Below are 21,604 nucleotides of genomic sequence, written 5' to 3' on the forward strand. Positions count from 1 at the left end.
ATTTGAAATCACTTAGAACATCTAATTTCAATAAAGATGATCATCGTTACTTATATACTCATAATCATTCTCTAGTCTAGCTAATGTTGAAACTTTAGTCACATTCTCAACAGATTCGGTTTCTAATTCAAAAAAATCTCTTTAATTGATGTTGCTTTGTTAACCCTTCTCTTACATTCTTCCAAAATTTCAAATTCTCCTTTTGAATATATATTTTTTATTTAAAAAAATCCTTTTGAATAGATATTTATATATGGAATGGAGCAAAGATCAAAATAGTTGTTGAAAATTTTAAATGTTCATATATATATGGGGTAAAATATTCTTAATATGACATAATCTACATATTCATTTTGAAAGTATATCAATCAAAATGAGCATAGTGTAGTAAATGATAATTGATATGTAAGCTCAAACTTATATACACCACCCGTTAATATTAAAGATTTAAATAAATAAATAACTCTTAAATTATATATAGACTATATTAGGATGAAAATTTGCCATTACAAGTAGTATGTAGTATTTGCCTTAAAATTGATTTTTTCAATTGCTTGGTGCTTAATTAGGTATTATTTATTTATATTATTTTGAATTTGGTAAGTTAGAGGTGAAACGTTTTGTTTCAAATTTATCCTTCAACTATGTTATTATTTCACCATATAAATCTTAAAAAAAAAAATCAAAAGTTAAATGCTAAATATAAAAAATAATAAAAACAAAACAAAACACGTCAGAGAAAAAATCATTAAAAAAATCAAATGATTCATTCGCTCCAAATTTATCCAGTAATTGTATTTCAAAAAAAGAAATTATCCACTAATTGTAATGGAAAATCGGCACAATTGAAAATATTTTCATTTTTTAAAAAATTTGTTTCCTTATACGAAAGTTTCTACTCTTGGATTGTTTTCAAATATAGTAAAATGAACCAAAATATTTATAAATATAATAAAATATCATTTGTCTATCATTGTGATCTTTTGTTATATTTAAAAATATTTTCAACAGTTTTATCATTTAAAATAATTTTTTTAATTGTAAATATCAAATATAAAATATAAAATAAGAAATCTTTTAACTAAAAACATATTCAATGGCTAAACTTTATATCGTCTCACTCAAACTATAATAATAAATTCTTATTTAAAAGAAGGTAATCTTAAATATTGAAAAGAGGAAAAAGATATTAAAAGAATAAAATCTCAGACAAATTTTAGTCTCTACCAAAATAAATGCGTAAATAATGTACATTCTATTACAATTAAGCTTTCCTTAAGTAAAAGATCTATTCCATTAAGAAAATGATTTTCGGTTTAATGGTTTCCTTTTCAATTTAAAAAAATAAACTAAATATATATCAATCAAAATTACGGATTTTAAAACATAGAGAAAAGACACACCATCGACTTTGAGGTCAGAGATTTTATTTTTATATCTAATAACTAAGTCTTTTGACTATTCAATATTTTCTAAAAAATATTAACGAATCAAAGTTGTGGAGGATATTAAATTTTGTGTATAATGAAAAGTTGTCTAATAAGTTCATAAATTTTAAAAGATGTTGAGACATAAAATTAAAAGTTTAGAATTTTTAGACACTTCTCACAAATTCATGAACCTATTTAACACAAAAAGAACAACACAATTGTTTTTGTTTCTTTCTTAAAATATAAAGACAATAATATTTATAAGAGAGGGATAGAGAGAGACCTTTAAAAATTCTCTTTTGAGAGCGTTTGGTTTCTTCTTTTTCTCTTCCAAAATTCAACTTTTTGTTCATGTTTCTCTCTTCCTTTCTAGAGTTTAAAAGTTGTTTATGATCTTCTTATAATGTGTATTTATATATGGAATTAAGCCAAGAAGGAAAGAGAAAAATATAGATTTAAATATTTATGTATATACGGCTAATTATTCCTAAACCATTAAAGAGAAAATCTACATTTTAATTTTTACCGGTTTAATCTATTTTAATTGGGAATTATAGTTCAGATTATTGTTAAATAACTTAAGTTTAATCTTTATAACAATGAATTTCATAGAATTTTTGTAATAATCATATTAATGTATTAATTAGATAATATATATGTCAAATTAAACATAGTTCACTTGAGTGACCTTCACTCGAAAAGATCTATGGTTAGAATTTTTCCTTCCTTGTTTGGATTAAAAAAAAAATAGAGGCAAATGTTATTAATTGTTAGATAGAATTTACGTATTGATTTTGAGTGAACCTATGATTTTATATACTTCATTTGGATTTTTTGTAAGTTTTGGATAATACTATTTATTTTCAATAACTTATATAAAGGATTAAAAGCTAAATTTCATTTGAATAAGTTCCTAATAAATTTGTAAACCGAGTATTTATACTTTAAGAAGTATTTTAACAAGTCTTTTTTTTTTCTTTCTTTTTTGGTCTTATAGATATGTTCACACACTTGAAATCAATCACTTTCATCCTTAATAGACAGACTTTAGAAACCTTTTAGGGCATAAACATTTAATTGATAGAGTTTTAAAGATTCAAGAACTAAACTCATAATCAACTTCACAAATATTTTAGTATCAAATAAAAAGTAATTGATGAGAGGACAAGAAGAGATGAGAGTTTTTTTTAGAGAAGAGAACTTTCTAAGGATTTAATTTATCAATCCACAGAACCTGCTGCATCCGAACATCTCTATCTAAGCAAAACAGGGCCAATATCAAACTAATGTGAAAGAAATCAAGCTAAAATTCTTATAAATATACAATCTGGTGTTAAAAATACAGTAAATGGTATAGTCCCCAATGGATAGACTGAAAATGGTGTTAATTAGATAAGACTTAAGTGCTATGGTCACCATTGATAATGTTTGTAGGATTTCTTCTCTTCACCCTCTTTCTCATCATCTCAGCCCACCTTGCAATCACATTGGAGGCTTCAAACTTACCAGAAAACTTCATCTTTTGAGCCAATTCTTCAAGAATATCAGGTCTCCCAGCTCTAGAGAAATCAGCAGCAAATTTATTGTAATCAAGCTGAGGAGCTTTCATTCCTTTTTCAATCATCTCCTCTAGATACTTTCCCGCTTCGCTGCAACGTCCATGACTTATGAGCCCGCCAATAAACACGGTATAAGAGTTATCGTCGGGGCAACAGCCCTTTTGCTTCATCTCATCCCAAACAGCAACCCCCATTTCGTAATTCCTTGTCTGGAAGTAGGACTTCATCATCATGTTGTAGGTGTGGATTGTTGGTTCAATGCCACTCTCAATCATCTTCTTGTATATCTGAACAGCATCATCGGGCATTCGCTTATTCGTCATCAATTTGATTAGAGCATTGTAGGTCTTCCCATCAGGGGGGCAACCGTTGGTTTTCATCTCTTTCAGCAGCCCATAAACCATGTCCAACCTTTTCTGATTCCCAAACCCTGTGATCAAACATGTGTAGATCCCAGCATCAGGCCGACATCCCACTCCCTGCATTTCTTCAAAATACTCAACCGCTTCTTTCATCTTGGTTTGTTTACAGAAATCCCGAACCAAAATCGTGTAGCTTTTGACATCAGGGGATGGGCCCTTGGCTTTCATAACCTCAAACAACTTGATAGCATCTGACCTCTTCTTACACCTCAATAAGCCTTCAAGCATGGTATTGTGAGCAACAATATCAGGCTTAAAACCTTCATCAATCATCTGATTCCATATCTTCCCAGCTTCCATTAGATTCCTCACCCGACACCAACCGTTCAACAAAACCGTGTACGTTTGTAAATTCGGCGTAAACCTACCACGTAACTTCTCAAAAACTGCTAGAGCTTCTTTACCAAGTTTTGCCCTCCCTAAACTATCAAGCAAACAGTTTATAGTTTCTACACCCACTTTATACTTGTACTTCTTCATCATCTCAAAGATCCCAATAGCTTTCTTCCTTTCTTTTGCAGCTGCAAATGCTTTGAAACAAATGGTGAAAGTTTCCATTGTCAAAAGCTCTTTTTCAGCCATTTCTTCAAGTAATGAAACCATGGTTTCAAACTGTCTTGCCTTCCCCAAAATTGTCATCATCATATTGTAAGTTTTGGAGTCGTGGGCAAATCCTGGCTTCTGAGCAGCCCAACAGAAGAATCGAAATGCCGGTTTTCGAGCTTGTTTGTACCTCGCCAAGATCTCCAAAACCAGATCGTGAGACAATTTTATACCACACTCATCAAGAACTGCCTCCATGTTCCTATCTAACGCAAACAATTCGTCAATCACCTTGCATACGCGATCAACTTCGGTTGAATCCACCCTCGAATTACACTCACGGTAATCATCCTCACTCTTCCCACATTCAATTTCAGAATCATAATCAGAATCCGAACCCTCGTTATTCAGATCGCAAAAGCCTCTAGCTAATAAATCAAGACTAGGGAAGGTAGAATTTCTAAAATTAATCGTTCTTGAAGTTGGAGTCAACACTTTTTCTTGAGGAACAGAGAATGAAGAGGCGTGTGGCAGAACAAATGGAATTTGACAATAAGAAGAATGAAAACTACGATGAGAACGAGAATCAAACATACGAGACAAGGGCAGAGAGCTACAACCAGGAACGTGCATTTGCCATCTGAATCTTTGTCCTTCTCGTCCCAACGTTCGTTGAATCCGGAATCCGGCATTGTAAATGGTTGCTGCGAAAGGGGAGAAATTTGAAGCTCTACCGAGGGTTAGAGCGAGAGACATCAGAGTGCCATGAATTTGATGAAGGAGAAGTTGATGGAATGTGGTGAAATTGAGTGAAGTGGGAAAGTTTAGAGTCAGCGGAGGTTACGGCGGTGGAAAATTCGACTGGCGATGGCGATGGCGGCGGAGGCGGCGGTGGTGGGCTTCAGCTTCACTGTCCTGTCATCTTCTTGGCGGGGTTCGCTTTATTAAATATTATATATATTGTTTTTTATTAAATATAAAAAATAGGACTAGATGTATTCAATATATTATGTCGCACACCCCCGAAAACACAAGGTTGCAACTTGGCTAAGCGATTGGTGGGTGTACTTTGACAATTTTGGTGATCTAAGTTAATGCCAACTTAAAGGACTAAGGGATACATGCCTCCTCGAATCGTTATATATTTATATATATTATTTTTTTAAATATAAAAAATAGAAATAGATGTATTCAATATGATCTTTTATTTTATTTGAATATTGTAGATTTGAAAACTATTTAGGAAAATATGATTGTTTTAAAACTAATTAGAGATTTGTGGGACGTTTGTCGAGGGTTGAGAATTCGACAAAGGTAGATGTTGAGGGTTGAGAATTTGACGAATGTGGATGTCGAGGGTTGAGAACTCGACGATGTAGATCGCCCTGCTTGGAGACTTGTTGAGTGTTGAACATTCGACCTACATAAGTCAAAAGTTCAATCCTCGATAAGCTTATGTCTCGTCCCATCTGCCGCTGCTAACCTGCTGCTGCCAGCCTATGCTATTGACTAAGAATCTGGGCAGCTTTAAATGTCTGTCGTGCTATCGTGTCTCCCCATCCACTGCTTTTAATTTTCCAACCCGTGGGTCGAGTGTTCAACACTCGACCTATGTGTTTTTAAACAGCTCCCCTCACATTCTTAGATCACATTTTCGTCTTTGCCTTTGTCATCCTTACATTTTCGAAATCCTCTGCCTTCTTCCTCCTCGCGGATCAGAAACTAAATCCCTTTCCTCCCATTTTTTACCTCACTACTTTCCATTTCTATTTCTCTTCTTTTATTTCGTTTGATACAAATTGTTCCCACACTTCTTATATCCCTTTTCCACTCAATCCAGAAACAAGATCGGCGTAGTCGCTCATAGGGACATATCTATCCGTCTCGAGTCTCGTCTAGATCGATTCATAGATCGATTTCTATCCATATGTATCGGTATCTCTGTGGATAGAGATAAAGATAGGGATCCATCTAGATCTTGATTCACTATTTCCATTTTTTTGATTGATTGCCTTTTTTTTTACAACAAGTTTGAAATCTTAATGCAGGCAAGGAAAGAGAGTTTTTCTATTATTACTTGCAGGATCGAAGTGTAGACGAGCGAGCAGAGCCCAGGGAACGGGGAAGCCTGTCATAGAGCAGTCGACTACTTCTAGTCGATATAATGGAGAGGGGTTACCTGCAGGTTTCCCAAGCCCCTTTCATTTTAGGCCGCCGGCGGCGCAGAACGCACTAATCCGCGACCAACAAGTTTTCCGAAACCAAACTGAATAGAATTGTTACTTTACAAAAATGCTTGCTGAAAATCAACGAAAGAAGGAAGGTCCATTTTCCCACGTAGTTCGTCGGTCAAACCAACGAGATTCTCCTCTCAAAGTAATAGAGATATCTTTTTCTAGTTAGACTTCTATCAATGCAATGAAAGAACCATCCCTTCCTATTTTTTTGTCCTGTCAGATAGAAAGAAAATGAGACCCCAAAGAGCCCTTCTTTACCACTTTAGCGGGTGGGGGTGAAGGGGGGATTTACATACAACCAAGGCAAAGTGGTTTATGATTGAATCTCAGAGGCATTCTTATCATTTGGTAGATCTAAGTCCATGGCCTATTTCGGGTTCACTCGGAGCTTTGGCAACCACCGTAGGAGGTGTGATGTACATGCACTCATTTCAAGGGGGTGCAACACTTCTAAGTTTGGGCCTCATATTTATCCTATATACCATGTTCGTATGGTGGCGCGATGTTCTACGTGAATCCACGTTGGAAGGACATCATACCAAAGTCGTACAATTAGAACCTCGATATGGTTTTATTCTGTTTATCGTATCGGAGTTTATGTTCCCTTTTGCTTTTTTTCGGGCTTCTTCTCATTCTTCTTTGGCACCTACGGTAGAGATCGGAGGTATTTGGCCCCCAAAAGGGATTGGGGTTTTAGATCCTCGGGAAATCCCTTTTCTTAATACCCCTATTCTCCTTTCATCCGGAGCAGCCGTAACTTGGGCTCATCATGCTATACTCGTGGGGAAGGAAAAACGAGCAGTTTACGCTTTAGTAGCTACCGTTTCACTGGCTCTAGTATTCACAGGCTTTCAAGGAATGGAATATTATCAAGCACCCTTCACTATTTCGGATAGTATTTATGGTTCTACCTTTTTCTTAGCAACTGGCTTTCATGGTTTTCATGTGATTATAGGTACTCTTTTCTTGATCATATGTGGTATTCGCCAATATCTTGGTCATCTGACCAAGGAGCATCACGTTGGCTTTGAAGCAGCTGCATGGTACTGGCATTTTGTAGACGTGGTTCGGTTATTCCTATTTGTCTCTATCTATTGGTGGGGAGGTATATGAAAGAACGAAACAGTGGATTGAGGAATGAAAGCTCGAAGACAAAGAGAACCGGGCTTTTCCAAAGAATTACAGCAGCTTTCCCACTCCCTTTAATTATTATATACAAAAAAGTCTCTTCCACTTTCCTACCAAATCTCTCTTTATTCTGGCACATAAATGAAGGGATCGAAGAGATTATGGCAGATCATGTTCACCAAGAAATGACCCGAAATTGGATCTTGGTCTATTTGAGATTGTTCCTTTTAATCGTAATCAAAGATGTTTTCTTGTGTCTCATTTCTTTTCCGAATAAATCGAAGAACCTAATGGATCGAACTCATCCTTGGCTGCTATGAAACATATCGGCCTTGCGTTGCGGAAGGAACGTTCTGTTCTTTTTTGAGTTGAAGGCAAGAGCTCTTTCTTCAATAAAGGTTTGGAACTCGAATCTTTCCCCAAGAGGAAGAATATGGGCTTGTTGAAGCTATGAAGCATCTTAGAGTATTCCATTCCGTTTTTCAGCTGGTGGTTCGACCTGAAAAAACGTTGATTTAGTAGAGAGAGAGAGGGGCATTTTGCGAAAGGCTATCAACGTAGACGTATATAGATATAGTGAGTGTGTGTGCAGGGTGTAGGTATACCACTTACGAGAAAGAACCCCAAGTCAATAAAGTAGTTAACCAAACACAAGTAAGTAGTTCGTCAGTCCTTCCTCCGACGCCTCCCGTTCATTCTGCAGAATTCTTTCATGTTTTTTTGTTTTGTTTCGTTCATAGGTCCCAAGCCCTTCTTAGAAAGCCCTCCTTAAGTAAAAAAAAAAAATGTTGCTTGATTTGAACGAACATTGTAAGAACCTTTCTAACTGACACCCTAGTCATAATGCCACCCACGTCTTTTTTTTTTTTTAACAAAGACTGTTTGATTTGAGTTAATAATAAATAACTGGCAGGTTTCATTAATGAAAAGAAAAGCGGAGGCCCGCCATCTGCTAGCATTGTGGTTTGGAATCGATTCTTTATCAATGGCCCACCCTTTTCTCTAATAAGAAGGTATCTTTATGCCAAAGATCCTTCCTTCAGCTGGTGCGCAGGAGCGCACTTCCGTTTTCCCCAACCTATACAAGGGGGTGTAATGAATAGAGATCTCCCGCCAGCTGTCTTCTCTTCCTATCACTTCACTTCGTTCGAGAGATCTGATCTCATCGGATTTCACCAGGCCGGGCGAAGGGGAAGGAAGGGATAGGTGATCCGGGAACAGCAACAGGAGAGGGCTCGTAGCCCCCCCTCTCCCTCTTCCTCACGCCTATTTGTTCTCCTGGCCTCGGGGAGATGTAGAACTCTTTTTTTTTTAATAAAAAGATGAATAGATAGGGCCATGATACATTCCGGAATATTGTAAAGAAATAGACTCTTTTCGTCCCCGCCTGCCTGAGGACTTATGTGTATGTTTTGGAATAGGGATGTTCGCCTTTTGTAACAAGTAGACCCATGATACGAACTAATAGATGTTCATACTCTTACCCAAAAGTCAGATATCTATTCATAGTTGGCCAGTTCCCCGCGGCTTCTCGCTTTTCATGAATGTGTCTCCCCCTCCGCTTATGTGAGTTTGACCCGCCTTTGACTCCGCTTCCTTCTAACTCCCTATGAGTCGTTTGACGACCTGACTTTTTCGAAGGGTCGGCGGGACATGGGAGCCTCAGCTCATGCATCGGTTTACCGAAATCACCTCCGCTATCCCACTTCCTTCTATTAAAAAAGGCGAGCTGCCCTTACTTAAACAAAAAGGCCAAATTCGGGGGCTCCTCTTTATATATTACATAAGCCCTCAAGTAGGTAACCCCGAAAGGCAAACTCAGCAACTTTTTAGGAGTTGGTTTTGGCTTGCCTCTTTTCGTCTTTAGTTTAGATTCATTATGGTAGTTGTTAGTTTCGTCTCTTTATCAGTTAATTCGGTATCGTTTATTAATTGCATATATTCAAAAAAGGGTAGTCCTTCCCCTTAATACTTTGAAAAAATAGTTTTAAAATATTTAATTTATTGTTATGTTTAAAAAGTTATTTTCATAAACCTTAATATTTTTAGTTTAATACAAAAGTATTATTATGTTTAAAAATAGTTATAAAAAGTTTAATTTATTGTTATGTTTAAAAATAGTTTTAAAAAATTTAATTTATTGTTATGCGTTTTTTTAGTATTAACTTTGAAAAAATAATTTGACTATAGTTTTAAAAAGTTTAATTTATTGTTATGTTTAAAAATAGTTATAAAAAGTTTAATTTATTGTTATGTTTAAAATAGTTTAAAAAAAATTAATTTATTGTTATGTTTAAAAATAGTTATAAAAAGTTTAATTTATTGTTATGTTTAAAAATAGTTTTAAAAAGTCTAATTTATTGTTATGTTTAAAAATAGTTATAAAAAGTTTAATTTATTGTTATGTTTAAAAATAGTTATAAAAAGTTTAATTTATTGTTATGTTTAAAAATAGTTATAAAAAGTTTAATTTATTGTTATGTTTAAAAAATAGTTTTAAAAAGTTTACCTTATTGTGATTTTTTAAATATATTTCTTATATTTCTTATTGTGATTTTTACTGTGATTTGTTTTTGTTTAAATATGATAATTAGTAGAACAATAAGTAATATATTGTTTGTCCCTTTTTTTTTTAGAAAATGGCAGACAAATGTTTGAGATTTATGTTGTTTATAAATGGTAATATAATTGATGGTATTGATGGAGTTGACTATAACCAAACCAACAACCAAGTGGAGGTTTTAGCATAAATGTGAACCGTGGAATTGTATTTGAACAATTCATTGAAATGGTTGGGATGTCACTTAGTGTAAATATGAGAACAAATCAGTTAGAAATAATATATATACATCATAACTTAGAATCATCAGGATAAGGTTTATGTCATTCTCTATTTCGAATGCACAAGCTATGAACTTAATGTTTTCAATCGCGATGCCACTCCTGAATTTAGTGCATTTGTATGTAAATGTAAATAGGATAGGGTTGAATATAAATTTGAATGCATCATTCAATCAGTTTGAAGATCCAACTCAATGTATTGATCCTGATCCGGAGTTAGTTGCATCGCCATGTGATAATGAAGATATGGTGGCTAACAATCAATATAGAGATTTCATAACAGAAACAGACAATGAATTTGAAGAGTTGGATTTTGATGGTCGTGAACATGAGTTACCTTCAGATACATTCAACGATTTGGATATGAACGTACTAGATAGCATTCGAGAACATGACCCAATTGTAACCCCTGTGGACATTGACAATACTCAGTTGTATAAAGGGATGATTTGTCAAGACAAAGAAATGCTACAACACGCGGTCAAATGTTTTGCTATTAAATGTCACGCACCATATGAGGCTGTGGAATCGACATCGACGATTTGGACAATTTGATGTAAGAAGTGGGAAGAAGGTTGCAAATGGAGACTTCGTACAATAAAAAAAATCGCATGGCTTGTTCAAGATCACTAAGTATGATGAGCAACATAGATGTTTTTATTCAAAATTGAGTCAAAGTCATGTGCAATTGGATTCATCAATTATTGCACTAGAGTTCTGTTAAGAGAAAAACCATCTATCAGTGTGGCACAACTGGACATCAAATCAAAGTTTGGATATCATGTTCCTTACCATAGGGTATGGGAGGGGAAAAGAAAAGCATTGGCTAAAGTGTTCGGTGATTGGGATGAGTCTTACAAATTGTTACCCAGTGGTTGTATATGGTTAAGCAGACCAATCCCAGAACACGTCTAGAGGGGAGAGTGAAAGAAACGCTTATTGAAGGTTATGTTATCTTAACTTCTGTATTTTGGGCATTTGGTCTATAGAAGCTTTTAATAAATGTTGGCCGATAATTCAAATAGATGGTACCCACTTGTATGGCAAATATCGAGGAAAATTGTTGATTGCTACATCAGTTGATCCAAATGCGTATCTTCTTCCACTTGCATTTACCGTTGCAGATGAAGAGTTTGCAGACTCATGGGGATGGTTTCTGAAACACTTGAGAGAAATTGTAACACACGAAAAGGTGTGTTTAATTTCAGATCGATATGCTGACATAATCGCAGCAATGAACAATCCAATAAATGGTTGGATAGGACCAAAATGTCACAATCGTTTCTGCTTACGACATATCGTCAGCAACTTTAATAAAAAGTACAAATTTAATACATTGAAAAATTATGTTTATCATGCCGGGTGTCAGTTTCAAATTCGGAAGTTTAATAAAATTGAAGATATCAAAGGAATAAATCGGAGCTGTCTGAGTTTTCTTTTTTACAACATTGGTATAGAGTAATGGACTCAAGCACATGATGGAGGGTTCAGATATGGGTGGATGACGACAAATCTATCAGAGTGCATAAATGGCATCCTCAAAGGAGCTCGGCTGATAAATGCTCTTGCTCAAATAACATTTTTCAAATGCGTAAATTATTTCAAGAAAAGAAAAGAAGATATAAGGGATGTTTTGGAGCATCAAGATAAAATAATAATAATAATAATAATAATAATAATAATTATAATAATAATATTATTAATAATAATAATATATATTATTAACAATTTGTTTCAAGCATATTTTATAATGAGGAACGCACACGAAAAAAATAAATAAATGGGCTGCAAGATCTAGTAAACATGAAGTACAATCATATGATTGATATGAATGTGTGTTTCATGTGAAGACCGGACGTCATAGTCTCAATGCTAAAGGGAGAAATGTTCAAATATTGAGGCTAAACAGGTCCGAGTGGTACTGTTCATGTAACAAGTGGCAAACGTTTGAGATTCCATGCTTGCATTTTATGGCAGTTTGCTCACATTTTAATATGAACTACGAAGACTTTATTGAGGACTACTATAAATTGTCAACGTATGCTGAATGTTACTCTCCTCAATTTCAACCTGTACTACATGACATGATGATCCATCGTTGTTGAGAAAACATGGTAGACCAAAAAGTTCACGTTATCATAACGAGATGGATTGGACAGAACCAGTCACCCGACAACGATGTGGATTTTGTAATCAGTTAGGCCATAATCGAAGGAAGTATCCTTCGTTACTAAGACGGGCTCCAGATAGTTCGAGATTGAGAAATAAATATTTTTTTCATCTATATTTAATTAAGTGTAGATAATACATTTATTGTATATTCAATTTTTTTATTATAATTTATAAAGTTGTACATTATTCTTTTAATTGAGAAATAAATAATTTTTTTATCATGTATATTTAATTGAGTGTAGATGATACTTTTATTGTATATTCAATTTTTTTTATTACAATTTAAAAAGTTGTACATTATTCTTCTAATTGAGAAATAAATATTTTTTTAATTGAGAAATAAATATTTTTTTTTCTTTCACATCATGACTTTAAACCAGGACCTATTGATCCCAATGTTTTGTACGACTAGTCCATTCATCGATCATCTATTGTATGGTGAGATCATACTACTGAGGAAATATCTTGCAGGCGTCAAGAGGCAGTTGTCCAGTGCACTATCCCACTCTACCCTCGAATACTACCGCTACTCCGTATATCTGGATTCTATGGGGTTGCCATAATATGATTTATTCAGTTGGACTGACATCTGATCACAGCCTTGGTCGAGAGATGGATGCCTGAGACCATACATTTCATATGTCTGTTGGAGAGTGCACTATTACTCTACAAGACATAGAAGTGTTGTTGGGGTTACCTGTTGACGATGAGCCGGTCACTGGAGTGATGTATGATAACTGGTCACAAGTATGTCAACTGTACCTCGGTGTGACCCTACTTGCCGACAAAATTAAAGGATCGAGGTTAAGTTTGATATGGTTAGGAACACAATTCCGTGAGCTCGTAGATGATGCGGACGAGGAAACCGTCATAAGATATGCGCGAGCATATATACTACAAATGATGAGTGGAAGTCTGTTTTCCGATAAATCAAGTCATTTTGTTCACTTGATGTTCCTGCCACTATTAGCTAACTTCTATGATGCGGGGCAGTATTCGTGGGGTGGAGCATGTTTGGCATGGTTGTATAGACAACTATGCAAAGCAACAAGACCTGAAGTTCGTGAGATAGTTAGGCCTCTCATACTTTTGCAACTATGGGCTTGGGAGCAATTTCCAATGGCTCTATAACTACAACATGTAAATGACACTCAGTTAGCTGGACAAGCCTACGGTTCTCAGTATGTTATTTTAATTCAATTTAATTTTTATATGATTGATCTAGTTAATTTATAATCTAAAAATTGAATATTGTGTGACTAGGACAACTACACATGTAGTCAGATACATGTTTGACCTGCTTCAACGAGTACATTAACACTAAACCAAATTGATTATTTTATACACATTTTTATTGTATTTGTCTTTAATGTTTTCCAATATAATATTTTGTGTTTTAGGTTATTTGGGAGCCCTACAAAATTATCATGCACACTTTGCCCAATTTTTATACGAATGGTCAAAACATATGACGGACGATGAGTCCTCTCATATGTTTTCACATTGGTGAGTGGCATCTTCTTGACAGGATGATGAGACAATTCAGTTTTCAGCAGGATGTCCCATCGCCTTATAATACTGAACCTCTACTGCATGATATTGACTTACTGGAGATTGGTCCCAAAAAGTTGTACATTTGGTAGTGCGATGACACTATCGTGCAAGGTTTATTGGGTTTCTATTGAATAGTTTGACAGGGATGTCACTCAAGATTACATTCATTGGTATAATAATATCACAAGGCACTACGTCACTCATCCAGGAGCAGTTGCGGGTCATCTAGTAAATGAATAAATATTATCTAATTATTTTTAATTTAAATTTATTTTAAATATAATCTATACATTTATTTTAAATATTATCTAATTATTTTTAATTTAAATTTATTTTAAATATAATCTATACATTTATTTTAAATATTATCTAATTATTTTTAATTTAAATTTTAAATATAATCTAATTATTTTTAATTTAAATTTATTTTAAATATTATCTAATTGTTTTATAATTCACAGAGATCAAACGACAGTAGACTCCTTGATGTTACGAATGATTCGAACTAGGTTCTTGCTATATGCAGTGATAACTAGAGCTGTATAGAGGAGATACATTATATGTACGATATACCTATTGTTCCTCCACCAACTCTTAAACGTAGAGAACCTGTTTGGGAAGAGGATGAGTTCGATGAGGTTGCCCACAATATGGAAGAGTTGCCCCATGTGATGCAGACGCAAAGTTAATCTGGTTATGTTAGTCTGATGATGATGATGCCGGCATTTGGTTCAGGACATTATGACTCAGAGACTGGTCCTCGTCTTTATACGTACATGGACATGGTCGGGGTCGTGGAGAGTATAATGTGTAAACCCCGTACTACATTTTTCCTACAAAAATGAGTAACAAGCGTGTTAAGTAAAATTATGAAATGAGGTAAAGAAAGTAGGAAGATGGAGGAAGAAAATTCTAAGTGTTAGGAATACTTAGTCAAGGGTGAGTTTTAGATAATTTAACAAGTGAAAATTGGCAAAGTATGGAAGCAAAGTGTAGGCATGCGTTGATGAAGAAGTGTGGACACATGAGGTTGCGTGTGTAGCAACTAAGGCTTGTAGAGGCTAAGTGTTGAAGGTAAGGATAAACTATGTGTTGATAAGGCATGCGGCAGCCTATGTCTTGAGAGGTTAGTAAAGCATGCAGTAGCCTCAAGTTGTGCAGACATAGACGTTGGGTGTCACAATCGCACTTCCTAAAGCTTCACTTTAGCGATTGTGCGGCACTTGTTTCTGCTCACGAACAAGTCAACCAATTCAAATACGAACAGCCAATGGCACACTGGGTACCTCTCGCAACCTCCACCCCCACTTTGGAGAAAACGGTTTTATAAAACGGGTTTGGAGAAAAGGTTTTCGCAAACAGTTTAATTGTAAGAATAGAGAAAAGAAAGATTGTATTATGCTAGAAAGCAATAAGCAACAACAACAGTTTTATAACATACTACTCCGGGTATGGGGAAGTGATGGTTAGTCTTATCCCCATATAATGCATTTTGAACAAAAACACATCCTCCACCCTTGCATATAAAAATAGGCGAGCGGTCACTCACTAAGAAAAATACATATAAACCTAACTACCTAGCAAAAGGAAATACATAGGATGAAAGCATAGTAAAGAGATGGAGGTGGTCATGCGGCCATGGGCAACACGCTCTAGACAAGCATGACCGTGACATTTTCCCCCACTCAATTGGTTGACGTCCTCATCAACCGACTCTGATCAAACTCAGCATACTGTTGAGCAACTGCCTGTGAGGCTTTCCATGCGCTCCCAACGAACTTCTCTGTCATGGAGGCTTCTCCACTTCTCTAGAAACTCTTCCCAGCCTGGTCCTGGTCCTTTCGATCTGTCGCTCCTTCCCACAAGTCTCTCGTTGGCTTCTTCTCCTGTCATTCTCATCGTCGTGGCTTGTGGATGGGTCACCACTCTACATCTCTCCTTGGCATGGTTGGGGTGATAGGGTTTCAGTCTACTTACGTTGATGACAGGATGAATCTCCATCCACGATGGTAACTGCACCCGATAAGAGGTTTTCCCAACCCTTTCGATGACTTCCGCTAGTCCCTTAAAGTTTCTTATGAGGCGATGTTCTCTTTGCCCACGACTTCAAAACTATCCCAGGCACAAATTCACTCAAACCCAGTTTCCTGGTAGGAACTCTTAGTATCTAGGCTTCCTCCTTCTCTTTCTTCTCCTCTTTGGAGTCGGGGACTTGTGTGAATTGTCCAGCTCAATAACACGACACTGCTCAAAGACACGCAAAATGTCTTGAGGGCCTTCTCTTTCGCGATTTTGACTGACTCACAGGTAACATCCTTCTCCAACTAGAGGGCCGAGATCATCCTTATCCCCTTCGGCCGTCTGATCTCAGCATTCACAACGGTGGGCGTAGACCCGGTGATCACTAAACACTTGGTGAGGGGTATCGGTATTACCTTATGCTTCAACAAGAACTCTATTCCCAACACTACATCGAAGTCATCCATCTTAATGATCACGAAATCAGCAAGGCCACTCCAGTCCCCCAACTTTACGACTGTCCTCTTTGCCATTTCTGTAATCGACAAGGCCTCAGAGTTCACTACCTTCATTTTACATGCACCGTTTGGCTTCTATTTCAGATATAAAATTATGGGTGGCCTCCGAATCGACCATGGTACTTTTGGGCGATTTATGGCTGATCCAAACATCAACATACATCAGTCCACCTCCATGGGATCCCTTTTCTTCCCTACATCCTTTTGGAGGGCAGCTAAATATCTCAGGGCCCCAACCCGTGGGGTTCTATCTTCCTCTGCTTGTACATTCTCATTTTCTACCTGAACAACTTTTCCTTTCCAGTTCGAAGGCTTGGAAAGCATTAAAGGCGGATCATTCCAGATATTCACTCGCCTTGTGCAGCCCCTTGCATATATAACAGGATAAGGGCCAATAAAAATTCTTCTGATACTGCCCCCGCCACGTATTTCCAGTCGTCTGCTGAGGAGGTCTACTATCCACATTGTTGTCTTTATCTCCCCTATTGTTTCTTGATGGGCTCGGACCGTTGCTCTTTCTCCCCCTATTAGGGAATCTCGAGTGTTACCTCATCTCTTGAGATTCATCAATCAAGTCAAATAATCGTTTGGTCGTTGCGTATGCGGCTGGGAGATCCTGTATTCTCTGCTCATACAGTTTTGTTTTTGCCCACAATTTCAGGCCTTCGACAAAACAGAAAACTTTGTCTTTTTTGGACATGTCTCTTATGTCCAACATCAGTCCGACAAATTGTTTCACATAGTCCTTAACAGTATCAGTATGTTTCAATTCTCGTAGCTTGCATCTTGCCAAAATCTCAACATTTTCGAGGAAAAACTGAGAACGCAATTCTTGTTTCAGTCTCTCCCACATGTCGATGGTACACCATCCCTCTTGGACATCCACGAAACTGGACCTCCATCATAACTTAGCATCATCTGCTAGGTGCATCGTCGCTAGGGTGATCTTCGATTCTTCAATCGCTGTGTTCGTAGCTCTGAAGTATTGTTCCATGTCAAAGATAAAATTTTCTAGCGCCTTTGCATCACGAGCCCCACAGAAGGGCTTAGGCTTGGGTACTTTTACTCTGTTGAATTGGGCTGCACCCCCAACTGGGGCTTGATTTACCACTGCTCTCATGGTGAGGTTAATTTTTGCACCAATGTCTGCAATCTCTGCCCGGATAACATTGATGGTGGCTCGAAAGTCCTCGGACATTTTAGTCACCATCTGAATGATCGCTCTTTGCGAGCTGTCTAGTTCTTTGACACACTCTTCTATCAGGGCAACAGATCCCGACGAACAACCCCCATGCTCGAGAGGCCTATCCATCGTGGTTTTTTCCTCTAAGGCCTCAACCCTTGTCAACAATTCTCTGACGAGCATCCCGTCTAAGCGGCCAGCCACTGCATCAATTTCATCGGTCTTGTCGGCGACTTCTTGTAACTGAGTCTCTAGGAACCAAACCTGATCAAGGACTTCTATTAAATAGAGCATTTGCTCTTCAATCTCGACCAATCGGTCAACATGGGACTTGCTTAACTGCTTCGTAGCAGACATGACCGCAGCTTCTCAACTCTACGAGTCGACTTGGCTTTGATACCAACTGTCACAATCGTACGTCCTGAAGCTTCACTTTAGCGATTATGCGGCACTTGTTCCCGCTCACGAACAAGTCAGCCAATTCAAATACAAACAGCCAATGACACACCAGGTGCCTTTCGCAACCTCTACCCCCGCTTTGGAGAAAATGGTTTTATAAAACGGGTTTGGAGAAAAGGTTTTCGCAAACAGTTTGATGGTAAGAATAGAGAAGAGAAAGATTGTAGTAGGCTAGAAAGCAATAAGCAACAACAATAGCTTTATAACATACTACTCTGGGTATGGGGAAGTGATGGTTAGTCTTATCCCCATATAGTGCATTCTAAACAAAAACACATCCGCCACCCTTGCATATGGAAATGGGCAAGTGGTCACTCACTGAGAAAAGTACATATAAACCTAACTATCTAGCAAAAGGAAATACATAGGATGAAAGCATAGTAAAAAGAGTTGGAGACGATCATGCAGCCATGGCCAACACGCCCTAGACAAGCATGACCGTGACACTGGGCGCTGGAGATGCATGTGTGGGTTGATCATGTAGTAAATAAGCAGTGCTACACGATAAGGTATACGATCGTGTAGTTAAGGTGCAGCGCTACACGATGGGGTATGCGATCGTATAGTAAGCGAGTGGTGCTACACGATGAGGCAGGCGATCGTGTAGGCGGCCGGACGATCGTATAGAAAATGCGGTAGGCGATCGTGCAGAACGGTGAGGCGCTAAACGATAGTGCTATGCGATGGGCGACAGCGCTATGCGACGATGAGCTAGGCGATAGCGATGGTGCTATACGGCAACACTATGCGATGGTGTTATGCGGCAATGCTACGTGATGGTATGCGGCGATGCTATGCGGAGGTGTATGTGGTAAAGCTAATCTAGGCGATAAGCTATGCAATGGTGCTATGCGGCGGCCTTGCTAAACGATGAACTATGCGGTGATGAGACAAACCGTGGTGGACACATGGTGAAACGTCTTGCGTTACAAGGCTTAACGCATGGTTGATATGATAAGATAGCTATGCGGGGGCTAGGACATGCACTAGCTTAGAAGTATGCGACCAAAGGAAGGACACAATAGCCTCTAAGTGAGCTATGCATTAGCCAGGTTGGGCAATGCATTGAGAAGGTATGCGGCCATGTGGTTGCAAGCGTTGGTTTGGGAGCTGACCCTTGCATCGATAACCAAGAGGAAAGGATCATCTTAGTTATTAATCAGATAAGCCAGCTGTCATACTCAGGTTTGATATTATCCCTTAAGGATGAGGTGGCAGCTTGATGTTAAAAGGAGAACATGCAGCTACTAGTTTAAAAGGAGGAGCTCGACTTCAAAGAGAGGTTTGAAGAAATTTACTCGACCAAATGGAGTAATTCCAAAGCCATTCAAACCCTGAGTTTGTCTAGTTGCTGAGGTTGAAATGCCAGAAGGAGATTCTAGCGGAATCGAGTTGGAGAATGAAGAATCCAACTGAAGGTTGAATTCTCGGGTAAGTTTGGGCCAACCTTGATGATCTGAGGATTCTGGCTCAATAAGAGGAATTCTGAGCTGAAATTTTAAGTTAAGTTTGCTAAGACATTTTAGGGAATGTTTGTAGAAGAAAATTTCTTGAGAAAAGGCCTGGGAAATTAGTTATTAAAATTGTAAGTTAAATCTGGAATCTTGAGCAAGTAGATAGCTACTTGGGTTGAACAAGCAAGCAACTTTAAAGGCTTGACAATGATGTTGAGTGCATGCATTGGAGGTTGAATTGGCGCAAGGATACGCTGAGAAGCATTAGACTATGAAACGCATGTTGAAGCCATAAGCGCAAGGTTGCGTTGGAGTTTATGGGTGCAACCAGACGAACGCATGGGGCATGCGTTGATGTGCCACAAGATGGGCGCATGAGCTGAACGATGGGCGCAACCAAACGAACGCATGGGGCATGCGTTGATGTGCCACAAGACGGGCGCATGAGCTAAACGATGGGCGCAAATATTGCTATACGATAGGCCATGCGATGGCCAATAGGCGTGAGCTGAAGGCTTGGTCGCATAGGAGGCTTGAACACCTAACGCAAGGCATGGGCGCATGTAATGAAGTTGCTACCTTGTCAAGTTAAGGCCTAAGAATGTGGCTAAGTGTTCAACGCACAGTAGGCATATACATGAAGAGGATTGCCAAAGACTGTGAGTGACTCTAAATGTTTTAAATGTTTTAAGTAAATTGCTAATGCATATGAATGTTTAGCAATGCATGTTTATTGAAAGCTATTTATGACAACTATTCTCAAATAGTTACTAAGCAACGCATCTCACATTAATGTTATACTTATGTTATGCCTTTCAATTACCATAAGGATGAGTTAGTATAGAATGTTTTGGGCAACTAAGTCGTTAAGAGATAAGAATATGCAAGTTGAGTATGAGTAGCTCAGTATTGAAGGACTAGATGAGAAGGTACCGAAGCTTAGTCTTAGAATTTGAATAGCTCAGTACTGAAGGACTAAATGGTACTGAAGCTTTGTCTTAGAATTTGAATAGCTCGATACTGAAGTACACGGAGAAGGTATCCGAGCAACTCGATACTGAAGTACACGAAGAAGGTATCTAAGCAGTAGTACCTAAGGTATGATGGTACTTAAACTAGAATCACACGAATGTAAGTAAAGTTGTTATTGGTAGTGTTGAGATCACTCCACACTGGCTATAGATTGGCGTTGAGGCATTGAGTAAAGGTCCTCTCTCAACTAAAGATGCAAATTATGTTTTTGAAAGTGAACAAAAGGGTTCCTTCCCAGTTAAGCAGTAATGCAATAAGGAATGATAAAGAGTGAGCAAAAGGGCCACTCTAGACTAATAGACTAAGGCATAGTCTAGCAAAGTAAGAAAAGTGCTATGTGATGTTGATGATGACATAAATAATAGTTGCCAAGTCTATGTTTTCAGTTTAAGCTTTCAGTTTTAATATCAAATTTATGTATGAAAGTTATGCTTTAAATATTAGTCACTCACTGGGCTTCTAGCTCATGTTTTCAAATGTTTTCCTTTCAGGTAGCGGTCAGTTCCCAAAAGACTTCTCTGCTGCTGCTCTGCCACTCAAAGAAACATGTTGAAGGAAGCTTAATTGAAGACCTGTATTAGTTAGTACACATGTGTCTGTCAGATAGTGACTAGTATTCTAGTTGGGCCTCACTAAGTTGTAATATTCATGTATGAACAATGTTATGAAACCCTGTAATGTAAATGTGTTAATTTTTGAGTTAATTTATTCGTATATTGATGAATTGTACATATTCAAGGTTTGAGCTAAATTCAACAGGTTAAATAGGCAGTAAGTGCTAGCAAAAGTGTTGGTAACAGCTACAGTCACCACTCCATATAGATTAAGAAGGTAATTTGGGGTAGGGTGTGACATAATGAATATTTATATTATGAAGCGCCTGCACCAGAGCAACATCAAGAAAAACCAGAGCAACCTCAAGTTCGAAGTCAACGACGACAACCAGCTTAAAATCGACGACGTTCGCCTTGTGAGACACATTGATTTTTGTAATTATTTTTATATAAATGAGATATTTTAATTTTCACTTTATTATTTTTATGAGATATTATA

At 37.3% G+C, this 21,604-nt stretch overlaps 1 protein-coding gene across 1 annotated transcript; it reads right to left on the minus strand.

Annotated features, from left to right (window-relative positions):
• Window positions 1–2,611: 2,611 nt before the first annotated feature.
• LOC120080228 (pentatricopeptide repeat-containing protein At3g62470, mitochondrial-like) lies at window positions 2,612–5,023 on the minus strand. The gene has a single exon (XM_039034808.2). The coding sequence runs from the start codon at window positions 4,708–4,710 to the stop codon at window positions 2,830–2,832; it is 1,881 nt and encodes a 626-aa protein (XP_038890736.2). The 5' UTR covers window positions 4,711–5,023; the 3' UTR covers window positions 2,612–2,829.
• Window positions 5,024–21,604: the final 16,581 nt, after the last annotated feature.

Source organism: Benincasa hispida, chromosome 6, assembly GCF_027475165.1.
Source record: "Benincasa hispida cultivar pf3 chromosome 6, pf3_genome.v1.1, whole genome shotgun sequence".
Taxonomy (NCBI): domain Eukaryota; kingdom Viridiplantae; phylum Streptophyta; class Magnoliopsida; order Cucurbitales; family Cucurbitaceae; genus Benincasa; species Benincasa hispida.